Raw genomic sequence first — 19,622 nt, 5'->3', positions numbered from 1 at the left:
AGGTTCTGTGCCTCATGTGCCCTCAGCCTATAAAAAATCAAGCATTTATATCTGTTCTTCCAAAACCTATATACTATTTCTTGGCAACAAATGTCCTGTTTTATATGAGAAAGGTTGTCAATCTGTTGTACTGCCATGGAAGTGGCATTTGACCTCTGTTTATTGGGGGTAGAACAATACACATTGTATTCTACACAGTTTATCTGTTATCTGCTTATTTCCCATATTCAACTTAAATGACCACCACCACAGCTACACAGCAGGCTACTATAGATTTTCTGAAGCAAACACTATGGGGTATATTTATCAAAAAGTGAAGTTAGAGATCGCCACAGTCCTCTAGAGTGAAATTCCACCACTCTCCATTCATTTCTATGGGATTTTGAAAGGCGTATTTATCAAAGGATGAACTTTCACCCATTGATAAATACTCTCTTAAAAATACCATAGAAATGAATGGAGAGTGGCGGAATTTCACTCTAGAGGACTGTGGCGATCTCTAACTTCACTTTTTGATAAATATACCCCTAAGGGTGGTGGCCGATGAGGAGATTGGTCGGATTTCCGAAGTCGCCCGAAGTTTCCTTATTTATAAAAAAAAACTTTTGCCCCAAAAAGCCCGATCAGGGTTTAGTAAACAATCCCCCACGGGTTTGTACTGGAAAGTCCCAACTTTCTCTGCACTGAACAGCTGAAAAAAATACAATATTTCTAACTTAATTGGCTTTTGGCAGAGAGCCCAGAACAGCCACGAAGTGCAGATAAGATACTCTGTAAGAATTTTGAGATACGCAAATAAGTAATTGTAACAATAAGTCCCTTGGGAGAAGTTAGACTAACAGTTTAAAGGGCAATTCACCTTCATTAGCAAAACTGTAATAACTGAAAAAAAAAAGCCACAGGAATATGTTCAAACTTTCATTACCTGACAAATTTTGTAAAATGACATGGTAATTAGGGTGTGGGCAAAAAAATGGGCGTGGTCAAAAAAATGTTGTCGCGCTATGCGCTGCAAATTTTTTGACCCTCTTTTTATTTACAAAATGCTGAGAGGTATGATCCCATCAAAGTGTTTTGCAATTGCTGCTTTGTAGTGTAACATTAAGGCTATGGACACGCATACGTTTAACCATGGCGTTTTCGCAGCAGTCTGCGCTGCGTTTTTTTAAAAAGTCGACTGCTGCGTATTGGTTTCAAGTTAAGGCTATGGCACTTTTGCTAGCATATTTACACAGCGGTCGGCTTTTTTAAAAACAGTGGTGTGAACTGCCACGGTTAAACGTATGTGTGTCCATAGCCTAATGCCTTACTGCATGCAGTGTGCACACACAAACAATGGGCCAGATTTAATTAGAAGAGAAAAGCATTATCTCCTAATTTAAATCCAGATTTTCCCATACACTTCAATAGAGTTTTTAGGTGATAAACCACGACATAGGTTTTTCTGCTGTACTTGAATCTGGCCCAATGTGTGCCATTAGCCTAACACAGGAAAGCATTGTATTTCAAAAACAAACTGACTCCTATGCTTATATACTTGATTTTTTAACTGCCTGTGTGTTTTTAGGGCACAAGAGGAAACCCACACAGTGTTCCAGATACAGGCAAAGAAAGCTAATGTCAACTTTGGGGCTGATTCCCGGCCTGCGGGCTATCAGCCCCCGTGTGGCATTACCAGAAGCAGAGAACATATACAAAGTTCTTGTTTGAGCTTACGACCTCAGTACTGCAAGAAAATATTTTTATTCGATGCGCCATCAAGAATAGCTACACTTTATAAACAGTCCTCCTAGGGGCAGATTGAGGGCTGTATTAATTTGTATATGGCACTCATGGGCATGGCAGCAGCATTAGGGTCCCCTCAGGTTTGTACATATAAGACACCTAAAAACTCCAGCTACATGACATTTGCAGTTAAATTTGGTGGTGGAGCTGTTTTGGGGAGGGGTATAAAATTTCCTTTCACAATCAGTACTTGTGCAGTACACTTTGCACCAATTGCCAAAGGGGGCAGTTGGCAAATTAGAGGTCCAGTGCCTAGGGCACCTCTGGATGAAAATACAGCTCTGAGCAGATTTAATTTGGAAGAATCCTTTTCCAATTGTTTCATTTGTTTTTCTGACAATTTAAAGGGATCCTGTCATCGGAAAACATGTTTTTTTCAAAACGCATCAGTTAATAGTACTACTCCAGCAGAATTCTGCACTGAAATCCATTTCTCAAAAGAGCAAACAGATTTTTTTATATTCAATTTTGAAATCTGACATGGGGCTAGACATTTTGTCAATTTCCCAGCTGCCCTTGGTCATGTGACTTGTGCCTGCACTTAAGGAGAAAAATGCTTTCTGGCAGGCTGCTGTTTTTCCTTCTCAATGTAACTGAATGTGTCTCAGTGAGACCTGGGTTTTTACTATTGAGTGTTGTTCTTAGATCTACCAGGCAGCTGTTATCTTGTGTTAGGGAGCTGTTATCTGGTTACCTTCCCATTGTTCTTTTGTTTGGCTGCTGGGGGGGGGGGGAAAGGGAGTGGGTGATATCACTCCAACTTGCAGTACAGCAGTAAAGAGTGATTGAAGTTTATCAGAGCACAAGTCACATGACTTGGGGCAGCTGGGAAATTGACAATATGTCTAGCCCCATGTCAGATTTCAAAATTGAATATAAAAAAATCTGTTTGCTCTTTTGAGAAATGGATTTCAGTGCAGAATTCTGCTGGAGCAGAACTATTAACGGATTCATTTTGAAAAAAAACCCAGTATCTCTTTAAACTCCAAAACTTGATTTTTTTTGAGCAGAAAATACTCAATCCTTTATAAATCTGCCCCTTAATGTTACCCTCCTTTCTGAATCTTGTTTCAAACATAAGAAAAAGTACAACATAGCTAAATTTATCTCTGCTCGGTTTTAGGAATGCAAGCTTCATTAATTTTTAAGGTCATTGTGCAAATCATTATGCAATTGGATTAAATAGTTTGATCAGTTATGCGAGTGTTTTTTTTTTCAAGCCAAGACCCTTGTCCTAGAACATTCAGTAATAAGATTATGTCGGCAATGTTATCTAAAAGTTTGTGACCATTTAGTATGTGAGTATATATATTATATGGCTTTCAAATATACCGTAAAGCTGCAAGACTTCATGCTTCAAGCGGGGTAATTGATTTTAAGTCTCATTTATAGCTCTCCTCAATTATTCTAGACTACAGTTTTGGTGGGTAGAAAGCGTTTTAGAGCTTAAGCTACACTAAAACACGTTGGTGTGTTTAAACAGACTAGCAAAATAATGTCTTCCGGCACTTGACTAAGATTCTTTTTTTTATTTGCTGTCATACTTTTCAGACACAAATATGGCTTCTGAATGGTACATGCATATATTGAAAAAAAAAAAAAAGTTACAAATTTCTTCATCTTGGTTCACTGCAACAAAATGACATGCAATGAATACAAAAATAAAATATGGTAAAACATAAATAGGACAGGAAAACATTTACAAATGGAGTGCAAAGTAGAGCAATCACTGTAAGAGACACACACGTGTAAAGCTCAGTAGAAAAGACCTTACACAGTCTTAATGAATGTCAGTTTCAAACCTTCAGGCACTGAACAGGTTACAAACAAAATGTGCAAATCACAGTAAGCTAAATATTTACAGACGAACAAAAGCCTGTTGTAATGGCCATCTTTGGCAAACTATTTTGAGTAGAATTGTGTTTCCTTTATTTAGTATGAGGTACAGAAAAGGAGAAAAAAAACTAAAATAAAGGCCATAATTATTTAAGAAGGAATTAGCACAAGCCACAAGGCATTACATAAACTGGATTTTTTTTTTTTAAAGTAACAAATAGGAGCTATAATCTACCAAATATTAGAATGTGATTCTAAGAAAATTGTTAAACACATTCCACAAATCTGAAAGAAAAAAAAGAAACTACAGGGGTAATTGTAGAACCCAGATTTCAGCTGTGGTATGGCAAATAGAGGGTCTGCTCTATGGAAATAGTCAGACAAGTGTATCCTTGCAACTTTCACACTGTTTCAGGTCCAATACAAGTGAATAGCAACGTAGATGTCTTGCAGGCATTTGCTCTAATAAACTAAAGGCTTCACCATCTACTTTCTGGCCTTCAGAGACATTCTTTGGTGCACTTTTACACAAAACTGGATACTGCCTCACGAGGAAACTTCGGAAAATTCGCTTCGAGTGCCATCCCACCGCCGATTTAGATTCTAGCCGGCGGGAAGGCTTTTTGGGGAGATTAGTCGTCAGAAGGAGAGGCGATCTGTCTGCAGGCGACTAAATCTCCCCATGTGCGTCTCTGCCCTAAATGCACAAGCACATTCAAAAGGGATAGGACATTCTTCTATTAAAGGATTGAAAGCTAGCACAATAAAACATGTGGGATTGCAGTTGTTTTTTTGTTTACATTTAAGCACAAGGAAAGACCCAAAACTTCAGTCTCTGATAAACAGCAGCCCACCCTAGCCCCTATCAGATTTTGGCTCTTGCTCAAAACACCATACTTTTTGGTTGAGCACCATATTTGCTCCATCATCCTGCACATAATGCTGGTGTTGATGTGTAGCTAGTCATCTCAGGCTTATTACACTCGATCCTATGCTTTCAGAAACAGCCAGCACTAAAAGGAACAGTAACACCAAAAAATTAAAGTGTATTAAAGTAATGAAAATATAATGTACTGTTTTGCAGCATTTGTAAATGTTGTGTGCGTTTTATTGAGGAAACTCCTACTATAGGTTATATAAACAAGCCCTGCATAGCCATGGGGGCAGCCCTTCAAAGCTGAAAGATGGAGAGAGAGAAAAAAAAAAAAAAGGGGGGGCACAGGATACACAAAGGATAATCGCTAAACTCTGTATTATTGGGATTTTTCATAACTTATCAGTTATCTACAGAGTATCCTGTGTTTGAATGGCTCACCCCATGGCCACACAGCAGCTTTTTTTATATAAACTATAGTAGCATTTCTGAAAAAAACACACCAGTTTTACCAGTGCAGGGCAACAGTATTATATTTTCATTCCTTTACAACACTTTCAGTTTTTGGTGTTATTGCTCCTTTAACAATGGAATTGCTTTAAGATTGGGGGCAGATTTATCAAAATGTGATTTCAAAGCTTAATAAATAAATACTCACCCATGTTCTATTCATTCCTCTGGGATTTTTAGAATTGTATTTATCAGTGGGTCAAAGTTAGAACTCACCATATAATAAACACGGTTCTAAAAATCTCATGGAAATGGATAGAATGTGGGTGAGTTTATATTTAGTAAGCTCTAAACTCAAATTATGATTTCTCTTCAGGGCTGGATTTGATTTGGATCGCAGCTGCCCCTAGGCTGCACAATCCTAGCGCCCACACCCCTGCGCGTAGGGTTGCCACCTGGCCAGTATTTACCAGTGTGCCCAGTAAAAATGATGGTTGATCTCAATGTTATTAATAGGGAAAAAAGATTTAGGAAGGCTGGTATTTACTTATTTTTTTCCAGAAAAAGGTGGCAACCCTACCCACAAGCCAGAGCACTGGGGAGCTGAGAGTGCCCAGTGCTCCTCCGCAGGGCCTTTGTGGTCTCACCACAAATCCGGGCTTTACTCTTACAGGAGGAATCATGGTCAGGCTTGGGTGTTGTTCTATTTTCATTTAACATTAGGTGGGGGGGAGACTAGGAGCATTTTTATCAGTGCATGGGTCAGTGAGCTGTTATCTTGTTCCTTTCCATTGTTCTGCTGATAAGGCTGTCGGGGGAAGTTAGAACACTCCAGCTTGCAGTAAAGAATGACTGAAGTTTTTCTCAGTGCCCAATTCACATACCTGAGGGTACCCAGGAACCTAACAACATATCTACCGCCACAAATTTTAAAATTAAAGTCTATTTGCTCATGTTGAAAAATGAATTTCAGAGCTCTGCAGGAGGAGTGCTATTAAATGATGCAATTTGTGTAAAAAAAAAAAAAAAAAAAAAGTCTACCATGACAGAATCCCTTTTAGATATTTTATGCATAAGTGCTGGATGTAAGTCGAATGCCTTAGTTTGAATTGACATAAGCACATGGCCATGATTGTCCAGCAAGATATCACCTGTTCAAAGGCACTAGGCAGTGGCATATAACTACTATAGGCAGGTATTTACAAGCAGCAACTCATATGTACCCATGATTTACAATAGAGGAAGATTACAGTGGGACAGATATACAGTTCATAGTACAGAAAAGGGAGGTACTGGATTTGCATAGGCAGTTATTCTTTAAATGTGTGTATTTTCTAATCAATAGCGTAAGCTTTTGAATTTTGGCTTCTTCAGCATCAACATTGGTTGTTTGATTGTAGGTTTATCGCCAAACAATTTGGCTTCACTTTCTGTAGTTGGAAATCGGCTTTGGTAGATATCCGGGTATTGTTTCTGAAACTGAAAAAAAAAAATTAATTTAGAACCACTTCCCCATTTCAATCCCGCTGTATTGGTCAACAGTTATGCAGAGAGAAAAAAAAAAATAAAATTAAAAAAAAAATAAAAAACCACATTGGTCAGACCTAAAACATATAAGGAAACTGCCACATTAGCAGTTTGCCCCCCCCTTCTTTTGGGATTTCATTTTGGAAAAAAAAAAAAATGTACCCTTTATACTACTGCTATTGAATAGTAATTAAGTCTTTGCAGAACTGTAAGGAGAAAGTGGACTGCATGTTGGTCGGATGTTTGTATATGTAACATGGACACCTATAATAAAGTTAGAGAAGCCATGCAGGGGAGGGAACTATTTGAATGAATTTAATGCTCATCAAAATGTAACGATAAGTAGAATAAAAACTGCATAACACAGCTAGTGCCTCTCTCTCGGGCTTGGGTTTTGTAGTTCCCATGTTAACCCATCTTGGAAGTATACAGACGTGTAACAAGGCAAGCTTACAAGAGGGTTTATGCTAATCTTTATTTCTGAACATTTCATTGGATTATACATTTTCCTGTGTAGAGAATTAGAGGTCCCTCCGCAACAGCTACAGTAATTAGGTAGGGGACAAGGATCTTTACAAAAAGGATTAGCACACGCAGAAGCTGTGGGTTGGCAACTAGCACACTAATCAGAATGACAAGTCATTTGTAAATCTATTTAAAAGATTGCCTTATATAGTCAACGGAGTAGCAAGCAGGTTTTCCTCTGCACTACATTATTAGAAAGATACACATTTTTGTTAAGTTACTGATAAACATACTGGGATGGAAAAGCTACAGAGGTTTTCATTTGTCTGGCCTCCAGCAGTGTCCACGCTTAAACCTCAGCTATATACACTAACAGGACAGGTTGCTTCAGGATATTGTGCTTTTTGAAGATAACAGATAATAAAACAGTATATAAAAAAAAAAGGTAGCTTTGCCGATTTAGCATCTTACAATGCAGGCAGTGCCATCAACACCTTAATAAAAGTGCAGTAACTCAAATTAAATGCAGCTGGAAACACCATTAAAACATTTAGATAATTTGTCTCACCTGCTTTAGCTTCTTCTTCTTGTCTTTAACTGCTAAAGCTTTGTCTCTTACAATGTTTTCTAAAAGTTCCATTATAGCTGCCTGAGAGGTGGCCAATCTCTGCTCTTCAAACTCTTGTGCACTTATCTGCTTACAAAAATAGTATTCTGGCACAGTTCCTTGCTTCACCTGTGAAAAAAAATAAATAAATGTTACCACCTGTGTATGTTTACTGAACAAACTTATAATATTCTAGCAAAATAAATCCCAGGACAACATTGCAAAAACTGTACTTTAATATGCATAGATTGCTGTGCCCTTGTTTTGCATATGCTCTCTGCAGATCTCTCCCTGTATGTAGCTTCCAGGTCCAGCTAATGGACACAATCTGCTCATCTGCTCCACTGCCCTAGTGTAAACTACCTTCCAATTGAGCAGCCACATGATGCAAATTCCCACTGCACATTCACTATTAAGGAATCTGCATGTAGTCCCCTAGTGGGCCAGAAACTACATTGAGATCATGGAAGTCTGTTGAATCGAAACAGTTGCACCAATGCTCAGGTTCAGCAGTCCTATGCGTTAAATCTGCAAGTTGTAATTTCAGAAGTTTGCAGTTTCAATCTGCACAATATTTCTGTACAGAATGCCTAATAAACCATACAGATACTAAACTTATCATCATGGAGATTAAAAGCCTCTCAAAATCAGTATAAAAACTAAACATAAGTGCTCCTAGGAATATTTTCTGCAAAACTGTTTAGCATTGTTTCCCCTTTAACCTCTTCCCATAGGGGTTCTTTGATGTACGTGGCACACCATTTTCACTAACAGTTTCTTCAGTCAGGTCCAAAAGCAGTACTATAGACTATATAAACTATGCAGGCAAGTGGTCAATTATAGGTCCCCTCTATTAAGAGACATTTGAAAATGTGCATATTATATTGACATAGGTCTTCCCTATACCCAGTACAAGATGAACAATCTGCACAAGTGCCACAGCTAGGCTACTAGGATTTATCTTTTATTTAATGGATACAGAAAAAAGGAGACGGTGAATAACCAGATACCCAGAGAAGTCATACAGTTACAAGGTACATCCTCCATAAATATATCACACATATTTAAACCAAAGCAGCAACAACACACAGCTTAACGTTTTTAGCATACACGGGGTCTTTGAAGGTACTGTATATGATCCTGGACAGCAGTTTGCAAATAACAAGGCACTTGTAGGATATCTTGGTGATGATCCATGAGGAAGGAAACTAGTCTTGAAGCAAGCAATTCATCCAGATCCACTTCTTCAGCGCAGCATAAAACACATCGGGAAAATGTCTGAATCATCTGTAACATACAAATGTGCAGTGCCCCACACAAGGAAAACATTTAGGCTTCTTATAAACACTACATTTAACGGGGGGGGGGGGGGGGTTTCACCTTTAGGGCTCTTACAGACTACAATTTTACCTGCGCTCTGTTTTTCTGTGTTCAGCCGCAGGGGAGCGCAGGGATAGACACATTACATTTTTTCCCAATGGGGCTGTACTCACACAGGCGCGTGTAGGCGCCGAACGCAGGTTGAGATGCAACATGCTGCATTTTTCCTGCGTTCGGCGCCTACACGTGCCTGTGTGAGTACAGCCCCATTGGAAAAAATGTAATGTGTCTATCCCTGCGCTCCCCTGCGGCTGAACGCAGAAAATTGGAACGCAGGTAAAAAAAAACGCTCGTCTGTAAGAGCCCTTAAGGTAACTTAGTATATTATAGAACGGCCAATTCTAAGCGGCTTTTAAATGGGCGTCTGACCCCTACTAAAAAGCAAATGCTCTTTAAGGCTACATATTTAGTTATTGCTGATCTTTCAATTCAAGCCCATTCCGTCATATTACAGTCTCTTATGCAAATCAGTGTATGGTTGTTAGGGTAATTTGGACCCTAGCTACCAGAATGCTTAAAACGCAAACTGGAGAGTCACAGAATAAAAAGCTAAAGAACTCAAAAACCATAATAAAAATGAAAACCAATTGCAAATTGTCTCAGAATATCACTCTCTATATCATACTAAAAGGTCTCAAAGGTGAACAACCCCTTTAAGAGTCTTTGTTTATGGAGATATTGGGTAGGAAGATTCTGACACAAGCAAAGGCTGACGAACAAGAATCATTTAAAGACAAGGCCGAGACCTAGCTCTTATCAAGATTATCCATCATAACTCATAGCAAAGCACATTTGAATTTACACAGGTGGAAAAAAAATAAAAAATAAATAAACACAGAAAAAGAAGTTACCAAGGATCTAGTTCCCATGGCATCATGAAGCCGTGGCATATCCACATTCTGACTCATGCGAGAGATCATGCGCATTAACAGCTGGAGCTTTCGTCTGTTGGCAGGGGGAAGCAGCAGACAGCAAAGTTGTAGCGCCTCAATTGCAACTCTCTCCAAGTGTGGCTGCAACAAACCTGCATTATTGAATGTAGAAAAAGGTTTAGTGAATTAGGTAACCAGAAAAGATGTACCAGAGTGTTATTTCTAAAAGAATTTGCAGCAAATATGAAAAGGTGGCAAAACTGCGGATGTCAAATTACAGTAAACTGTAGAATCCAGTGAAAAAGCAGTCTACTGAGAAAGATTGCCAAAAGATTAAGACCAGAGGAAAGACTACTCCCATTTAATCACCCACATGGCCCAAAGATATTATTTTGGATTGAATCAATTGGTATGTAATTTAGTTTGCTTGCAATGCATAGCTTAAATGGGAAAGGTAAAAAAACAAAAAACAAAGCAGGCAGCATGAAAATATAGGATTCCTGATATACTTTCAAAGTGGATCGAGAGAATTTTTTGCGGAACTATATTGCTCTAGTCTATTACACACACACAGAGGGTCATTTATCAACACTGGGGAAATTTGCCCATGGGCAGTAACCCATGGCAACCAGATTGCTGCATTCATTGTCCTACTTGCATCAAAAAGCTAATCACTGATTGGTTGCTATAGGTAACTGCCCATGGGCAAATTTGCCCCACTGTTTTCAGGTACAATTAAACACAATGAACAAGTTACTTTAAAAAGGATGCACATGTGACAAGCGTTCCAGCATTAAGCATAAGCAGCCATGTGTATTGCAAAGCATGCAGGGAATGAGTAAATGAGTGAAGAGTGCAAGCAGTACATTTAGACATGCAAGGAACAGCATGAACCTTACTTTCTGAGCCAGTGCTGTTGGGGGAAGTAGTAGGTGGCAGTAAAGAAGAAGTTGAAGGAAAAGAAGAATGTGAGAGTTCCATGGTACTCTGACATAATCTCTTTGTTATGGTGAAATCCAGATCTGTAGGTTCGTTGTCCGTAGGAGAAAACCGCTTTTGCATTCTCGTTTGTTTAGATTTTAAAGGTTTAATAGTGATCTCAGCAACTGGTGCATTTTTACTTGTACGAGACTCAAGACAGTCCCCCACGCTCACTGATCTAGCAAGCTTTTCACTGGTCTGGGAGTAGCCCCCATCACTAGTCCTATAGTGTAGTTTATGTTCAGAAGCATTAAGGCCAGTCACAGATTCAGCTTGGTTTCCAAATGTTATTGGCCTTTCTTTCACCACACTGAATTCTGGCTTCTGCGAAGAAGGTTGCAAAATGTTGCTCTGACAGTCTCTGACGTCTGTGGACACACTATCAGCTATTCCTTCCAGGGAGCAGCTACGTACCCTTACTTTGCGGGTCACACCAGTTTCCTTCCTGGAAGTGGAAAGATTTTGACAACTCCCCCCAATAGTTCCCCTACTGGCTCTTCTACTGAAGGAACCATACAAATGATTCTTTTTAGCAAATACATCTCGAGGGATATGGTCTTTGTGGTCTCTGGCAATCTCCCCAAAACTATGTTCAACATCATCTTCCTCTTCATTAGGAACCTTCCGTACCAAACTTAAAAGAAGGCATTCTGTTGACTTGAAAAATTGTTCATCATTTAAGTGCTGTTTTTTAGCTGGTGCTGGATCACGGGTTTTATTATGAAATCTATGCTTTCCATTATGACTGTTGGGAACCGTTATGTAGCCACAGACCACTATCAGGAAATGAAATAAAGATTAAAAAAAAAATATGAGCTGAAAAAATATTAAGCAAATATATAAAGGTTAGTTTGCATTTAGTAAAACTGCAGCAGAGCCTTATAGGTTGCAAGTAAGCATGCATTAAAAACAAGCATTCATGTGCATTCTCAAATACAGAAACTTAAGGCATATACATACCCAAGATATTTACAAAAAGCTCATAAAATTCAAATGTGAGCAGAGGCTCTGGAAGATTTAAGAAATAGTCCGCAACGGTCCTAAAAACATCACGTTCAAAGCCAATATAGGTTGCCTGACTCATATCATTATTCTTAGGCCCTACAAAAGACAAGGAAAAAAATAAATACATTTTATTTTAATTTTGCAATGCATTACAGGTGTGACCAGTTATACGGAAAAAAGTTATCCAGAAAGTTCAGAATTATGGAAAAGCCATATCCAATAGACTTCATTTTATCCAAAATTAAAAATGATTTCAATAATAATAAAACTGAAAACCCCAGGTCCCAAGCATTTTGGAAAACAGGTCCCATACCTGTACTATATTTATGCACCACATTTTTGCCCATTACAAAGACAATTGCAAATAGTGTTCACACCAGCCCATAGCTTTTTCAAGTTCAAACCACCAGGCTGGTGTAACATTAAATCAAAAAAAAAAAAAAAAAAAACACCCCACAACCCCCACCACAATTCCACAGGGAACAGGGAACATACACCAATTTAAAAGCAACATCTTATTGGCTGCTATGAGTTACTTCACTTGGGCAAACTTATTGAATATTGGGGGGGGGGGGGGGGGGGAGGGAGGTTTTACCTCCCCAAAATGGCATCCACAAAATTGGGACATTGGACAGTAGAATAACCCATCTGCATACGTGGCTAATTTGGTTCTTATAGTGTAACCCCTGTGTTAATATGCCACAATAAAAAGGTATTCAAATCTTGGGCTATGTAGCTTATTTAGCCAAGAAAGCATTTCTTTCTGCCTATAGGACTACTATAGGCAACAAGAGGGGGGAAAAAAGCTATATTATATAGATTAAATTTTTGTGCAAAAAGGGCACATTTTTTACAACTCACAGTTGGCAAGGCATTTCATAGCAGACAGGACCCAATGAGGAAGGTCATCTGTGGAAGGCAATGGGAGAAGAGTAAACATAACATACACCACTGCCAGGTTGAGGAGTTAAACACCAACTAAAAGCAGTGGTGTAGTACTACAAGTCTATAATTACAAAAATATTTTTACCTGTTTTATCTTGAAGGACAACAACTCCATGCTTACTGGTATTTGTCATATTATACCTTATATAATTAGGCTTTATCTGAGCAGGATTTAAGACTTCTTCCAAGGATGGCAAACCTAGTATTTTTTGAAGGCTGAAAAAACCAAAAAACCATCATATAAAAAGGCTTATTAACACTAGGTACATTAGATCAAGATTGGCAATAATAGTTACCAAATACTATAGGGACTAATTTACCTATGATATAGGGACTAATTTACCTATGATATTGGAGCAAGTGCTGGAGCACTAAGTCACAATAGACAGGGGCTTTTTGGCAGGATTTAAAATCTGGCATACAGTAAGGTGCTGGGCACAACTTATACAACTACAAGGAGCACTTAAAGCTTACCATAGTAAAGGAGCACTAAATTAAACTATATGAATTGCATACCATCCCCAGTTTGAGAGGGCAGGATATGAACCAAGTCTTACTGTATCATGGTTATGTTTCCCCATATGTCCTCAATATCCTTGCTACTCAGCTGCTTAGGAAAGTCATCATTCCTTTGGTCTTCCATCAGGTCCTCATTTTCTTGCTCTTCCTACAAACAAAAATCGGTAATGGTTAAAGAGCTACCTCAAACACTCCCATGTTGGGTTGGATCAGTCACTCTAAATATCAGCACTGATGTCATTTTGGGGCCCACAGCACTACCTGGATTTTCTTTCAAACATTATATAGAAACAAAATATAGAAACAAAAATTAAAATGAGTCACCTTAGAATCAACGGACGCACGCCTTTTAGGCGTTTTCTTAGAGAATTGAGGCATCTTGAACAAGTGTTCTTTTTCTTTAAATACATTTTCCAAGCTGCTTCTTTTCCACAATGGAGGACGACTTGGAATGGTCTTGACTGGGGATGTGGAAGGGAATCTGTGGGAGATTTAAATGATTTTAATACACCACACATCTGTTATGCATTCAGCAAGCATGGACCACAATCTGAGAAGTAGTAAGGTACATACAGTAGCAACCAGATAGCTGCTATAATTCCAAACCAGAGAGCAGCTGAAAAACACCAAATGCAAACGGTCTCTGATACAATCAAAGTATGATGTAGCTATTTTAAGGGTCTTATTTATTATGTGGTCTAAAATGTGAACAATTACCGATGATGTTGCTCATAGCAACCAATCAGATCTTTGATCTTTACTGTTGAAATCGAATTGGCGATTGGTTGCTTTGGGCAATATCTCCAGTAAAGCTTCGCTCCACTTTTTACACAGCATGATAAAATATCGTTTAAAGAAGGCTGACCCATCATGCAAAAAAAAAAAAAAAAACCATTACAACTCCCATTACATTCAAAACATTTCACATAAAAACCTCCTACTGCATGCCTAACCACAAATTTAGATATATGCTGAATGCATTGGACTCCCAACACGAAAGAAGATCCCTTGAACCCCCAATACTTTCCTGTTGCAAAGAGTATTGGCTCAAATTGCACAAAAAGACCTTCATAAATCTTTAAGTGTGTCACCAGAGAAGATTCCCCAAAATCTACTAGACAATGTATTTTTGCACGTTTTGTTGCTGTGATAGGACCATCATGTGTCACTGTCCTAAATACCTGTAAAGGCTGTTGTTGTCCTCCAGTTCCTCTGTTCCCCATCTGCCTTTTAGATCTTCTATGACATGGTTTTTCAAGAACTTTCTCAATAGCTGGATGGTCTGCTGCCGGGTCACCTCAGAACCAAAATTGCTATTGGTTTTTAGCAATTGATGGAGCCAATCTATTGCTTCAGAAGCTGTAAAGCAATTTCCATAGGCTTTGAAGTGTTGCCTGTGTTTCCTCAAAGGCATCGCTGCCCGAAAATGTTTTGTTACTTCATTCCACTGGAAGACCATTAGGAAACAGACATGAATACACCAGTAAAACAAAACTCACCCACCACCACAAATGCAAGTAATAGGTCTGCCAGTTAATTACCAATTAAAGCCCAATAATAAAGTCTTGGGTAAAGTGAAAGTGCTATGGCACCAGTCCTTTTGAAGTCGACAACATACTTCTAATTGACTTGGATGGATAACCTGGATTAGCATATAGTTAAAGAACTGTGAAGTGTGGTTTAAACAAACACCTTTAATTTTAAACATCGCCCCACAAAGCCTATTCCCAATGGTAGGTGGACCTGGTCAATTTTGGTTTCTCAAGACAAATTCCTTCCATAGTATTATGGGCAAGAATACAGTTACTTTAGGCAACTAAGTATTTCCTAGAAGGCAAACATTGGTTCCTCAAGATGGTCTAAGGTTTCAACACTAGAACATATTCCCACAGATATTTTTTAAACCGTGGCCCAGTATCCAACTATTAAATGTAGAGCAGAAGAACACTGATGGCAAATGAGCCTTCTACAACTTTGTCAAGAGAACAGCTAATAAAAGTTACACTTAAGCCTCATAGGGAAATGTAATGCCTTTCTACCTCCATACACATTTTCGGTCTTAATTACAACAAAATGTTTCTAATCCGAACTACACGAGCATTATTGGCAAAATGGGATCCAATATTTGCAAAAATGTGATAAATTCTATTGAACCAAAGCAAATTTTATAAAGAGGAGGCATGGACCAAGTAAATGTTGAGTAGGAGAATTGTATCGTAAATGAAAATGACAGTTTGTATTCAATATTCTGATTGTACCATAATCAGAAGGAAAAGTGCCTTAATGTGTAATTCAACATACATGCAGTAAGCAAGTAAGATGTCTGAATATATACAGCTGCATTTCCGGAGTTAATAGCATATGGCACTCACACAGTAGCTTATATTTGACAAGACCAATCCTTGCAGATGCAATACTCATGTTATGGATTGATGCATTCTAAAAAGATATTCTGGAGAGAGCATTGTAATGCTGAAATCAAGAGTAGCGCTCATCTTAAAGCCAATTGATACTGGAATCAATATCAGTTCAAGAACTGGCCAACTTTAGCTGCAGTCTGATCATGCCCTAATGGGAAATATGCAAGAATAAACTAAACCTACATTTTTCATTATTTGCATCAAAACTATATTGAATTTGGCCCCAAACAAGTCAGGAACAGTCTCCCCTCAATATAATCTTCCCCACTCTTCATGGTCAGTTCTAGGCAGCATCACATCACCTCTGCTTATTAATTTCATTTTGCAACTTCACAAGATGTTCCTTCTCTTACAAACTTAACTGGGAACTATTGTGAAAATAAAAATGTAATACAAGCATCATGCTGAAATGAGAAGCTTTCTAAATATAATCAATTCAAAATCCTTCACCAGTTTCTGAAATAATAATATTAATAATTTCCCTTTTCTTAATTCTCTTTACATGTAGGAGTCTCGACTTTAATCAACAGGTTTAGTAGAGCCTTGGGGGACGGGGCTCTTTTTGCTTAGATGTATTAGATCTTATGGTTTCAAAAATCACCAAAACGTCTGACAGTCAGTTTTTTTAGCTTTTGTTTGTGCTAGAATTGATTTGACATTACTTCAATTTATCTGCTAGGAAAGGGAGCCCCCCCCAAAGAATAGATCAGTCAAGCAAAATAAAAATTATATTTAGAGTAATTTCAGTAAGATGACTTATATTAATTTTTTTTTTTTAGATAGTTTCAAATGTAGCCAGTTGGCTGAAACAATCTTGAAGAGAAAAATATTAAAATGCTTAGGAGAGCATACTCCCAGCAATTTTACATTTGTTTTGAGGGTTTAAACTGTATAGGGTTTACAGTTCCTTTAAAGGGTTTAGCTATACTTTAATCTATTACTTAATTTAAAGCTAAAATAAATTCCTACATTCCCTCAGAGTTAATGTTTACTCTATTCATTGTGCTTGTAAAGTTTACATTCCAGCAAGGCGACAGTATTACAGGCATTGTAGTTTAATATATCTCCTATTGTAGAACTAAAGGGATCAGTCATCACCATGTCAGCAGGAGATTTGTTTGCCCAAAAACTATACATACCTACAGCAGACCCTAATTATGGTCTGCTTTATTTATTTATTTTAAACGGTCCAGTTACTGTAATACTGTTACACTGGAGAAAAAGCCTCTCTAAATCACTGTCAAGATAAAGAAGAAATTTCCCTTTGCCAAGTAAGCTGTCCCTAGGTTCAACTAGTTTTTTTTGAAAAACGTTATAAATTAGTTGCAAAGGTATAGATCATAATCAGAAACCTTAGTAAAGAGTGAATATTATTTCTAAGAATCTGAGCATAAGTGGCCCTGTTGGCAATTCTCAAATCATGTGTATTGGTTTGTCAAAGTTAGATTGCCCTTTCATGGCTCTGCTAAGTAAGGTCTAAAAAAACAATACAAAAGCATTGACATTTTTAATAAAAGATAACCTGAAGTAATTTTGATTGATCCACATATGAAATTTATTCTAACTTTGACTTACTGCCCGATCATACGAACAGGTATTTGATACAAAATAACTGAATAAAGTTATGGGATGTCTGAAGGCATTTATTATACAAACAGGTATTTGAACTATTTTAAAGTTCAAATTGCAGTTTGTGGGCCACTTGCATAGATACTTAGTGATTATTATAGGGACAGTTTAACTGGGAGGGAGAATCAATTCTACTAAACTAATGAAGTGGGGGGCCTAGGGTGAAATAAAAATAATGAAATAATGTTATTGTAACATTGTGTACGTTTTATTGCAGCAAAACTTGATTTAAACACAAAGCGTTTCTAATATAAGCCTTATTTATTGGAGTTTGGTTGTATGGAAAGGAAAGTCTCCATATACTTGCAACATACATTGGCTTAAAGAATTATTGTGCAGTTTAGAGACGTCCAGACAGTTTATTACAGCAGGTTTGCTCCAAAGAAAACAAAAATGATTAGTTTAGAGTCAGCCAATACAAGAAAACTTGGCAATAACACATAAAACAAATTAATTTCGGGTGTATTAAATACCAAACAGAGGAGAAACACAGGAATACGCACATTACTGTACATAAACCTATTTGTTATTTTTATATTAATATATTGCAATGAGATAGAGGTCCTATTATCATTTACAGGAGCTTAAAACACTAAAAACCACATGCCAAAGGCCTTATTATTGGAAGGAGACCTATTCAGTGAGAAGAAATGACAACACACAGGACTGGTTTCTATAGAGCCATGCCTCCTTACTATCCCCATCATCTCAAGTCGAGCTGCAAGCAAGAACGTAGGAAACCAATAGGACAAATCATACGCTGCCCCCACAACTAATGCGACAGCTCCTTCGCCACTCACCAGTTTAGTAGCCCGGTACGGCCCCGGGGTAATGATACGACTGTCCATAACTGGACCAACTAAGACAAGCGAGCCGCCTGCGGCCCTTTAACCCTTGGCCCACGTGACCACCGAACACAGAACTCGCAACCGTTTGTGATCTGTTTGAAAAGCGAGCCGTGGCATGCATCTCACTGATTGGTGAAAAAGTTTTTGTCACGTGAAGTACTAAACCAACCAACAGGCGTCGTCGTTGTGACGCAAAAGGGAAACTGTGGTTAGACGTGTAGACAGCAAGGTAGATAATGCTTAGTGGGGAGGGCTGGGCTGTGTCTGTGGTTAGTAGCGCTGTGTGCGAGATGTGTAGTGAAATGGCGGCTTCATTTCGAAAAGGCGTGAAAAATGGTTTTAACTGAAAAAAAAAAAAAAGACATTTTGCGTTCTGCTCGGGAAAAATGCACGTGTCTAACAGGTCGATCCGATATGTTCTCTATACTATTTATTGGTTTATATGAGTCGCAAATACAAATTCTGCTCGAAGGAAAGGTCTGTGTGTGGAAATGGGCAGGATTTTTTTGAAAACAGACTAGCTGCACTGCAACAATTCAATATTTCAGTAACAAAGCAATTCTCGTTTTTTCTTGTGGCAGAAAATGCCATTTACAGAGGTTTTTGACCTTTCAACACAGTTTTCAATTCAGTTATCAGATAATTTACCTAAAATGAAGATTTTTTATGTTTACATGTTTTATTTTTGACTGTTATTCCAGAACTAACGTGTAATGTTCCTGTGTCTGGTGTTTCAGTCTGGCAACTCGGTAATTCAGGTGCAGATTCTAAACTGTTACTATTTGCTACATTACTTGATCCATTTCTCGGCAGCATCTGTGAGATATTAGCAACTATTGTATCAAATCTAACAGCTGCCTAATATAGCACATGATTTAATAAGTCATTTTGTATATAATACTTTTGCGGTTATGTAATAAATTTGGCCAAGATCTAGTAACCCATAGCAACCAAGCTGCATTTATTGGCCACCTGAGTGAAAAGAAAAAGCTAATGTACTGCTAGAGAAGAAGGTTGATGTAAAACATGAAGAATTGTTTTAGAAAGCATTGTCCCAAGATTATATGAAAGCAGGTTGGCTCAAAAGGGCATATTATTAAAAGACTGGGTCAAACCCTATATAGGAAAATACAAAAAACGATAAGCCTTAAGCTGGCCATAGACGCAAAGATCCGATCGTACGAATCAACGTACGATCGGACTTTCTCATCTCCACGATTCGTATGATCGGATTGTTGCATCTATGGCCAGCTTTAGACATGAGAAAACCAGAGATTGGGAAAATTATAAAGCAAAAACATTGTTTGCAGACATTTAGGGGAAGACTAAACAAATTGCGGGATTAGAGCTCAGCACAGAAAGTCTGACCCACTTTCTATTGATTTTTAGAAGTTTTTTTTATCGGTGGGTAAAAGAGTTCACCATTGATAAATATGCTTCTGAAATCTCACAGGAATCAATAGAAAGTGGGTTGAGTTT

At 38.1% G+C, this 19,622-nt stretch overlaps 1 protein-coding gene across 3 annotated transcripts; it reads right to left on the bottom strand.

Moving 5' to 3' along the window:
- Positions 1-3,767: 3,767 nt before the first annotated feature.
- Positions 3,768-18,254, bottom strand: depdc1.L (DEP domain containing 1 L homeolog). 3 transcript variants are annotated; one of them, NM_001091944.1, is given in 12 exon segments: positions 6,088-6,424; positions 7,506-7,673; positions 8,655-8,831; positions 9,776-9,948; positions 10,696-11,553; positions 11,738-11,878; positions 12,644-12,691; positions 12,813-12,943; positions 13,285-13,394; positions 13,571-13,727; positions 14,428-14,693; positions 18,096-18,146. In NM_001091944.1, coding segments are annotated over 12 exon segments (2,418 nt in total). In that variant the 5' UTR covers positions 18,144-18,146; the 3' UTR covers positions 6,088-6,283.
- Between the last annotated feature and the right edge of the window lie 1,368 nt (positions 18,255-19,622).

Source organism: Xenopus laevis, chromosome 4L, assembly GCF_017654675.1.
Source record: "Xenopus laevis strain J_2021 chromosome 4L, Xenopus_laevis_v10.1, whole genome shotgun sequence".
Classification (NCBI taxonomy): Eukaryota; Metazoa; Chordata; class Amphibia; order Anura; family Pipidae; genus Xenopus; species Xenopus laevis.
The sequence above is the reverse complement of the archived record's forward strand: the minus strand, read 5'-3'. Positions and strand labels throughout refer to the sequence as shown.

Excerpts from the sequence above, each read along its gene's own strand:
- depdc1.L (XM_041589261.1), bottom strand. The coding sequence starts at position 18,143 with ATGGACAGTCGTATCATTACCCCGGGGCCGTACCGGGCTACTAAACTG. Across the intron at positions 11,879-12,812 it reads TGTCCTTCAAGATAAAACAG|GGCCTAAGAATAATGATATG; the intron begins GTAAAAATATTT and ends TGTCTTTTGTAG. Across the intron at positions 6,425-7,505 it reads AGAAGAAGAAGCTAAAGCAG|TTTCAGAAACAATACCCGGA; the intron begins GTGAGACAAATT and ends TTTTTTTTTCAG.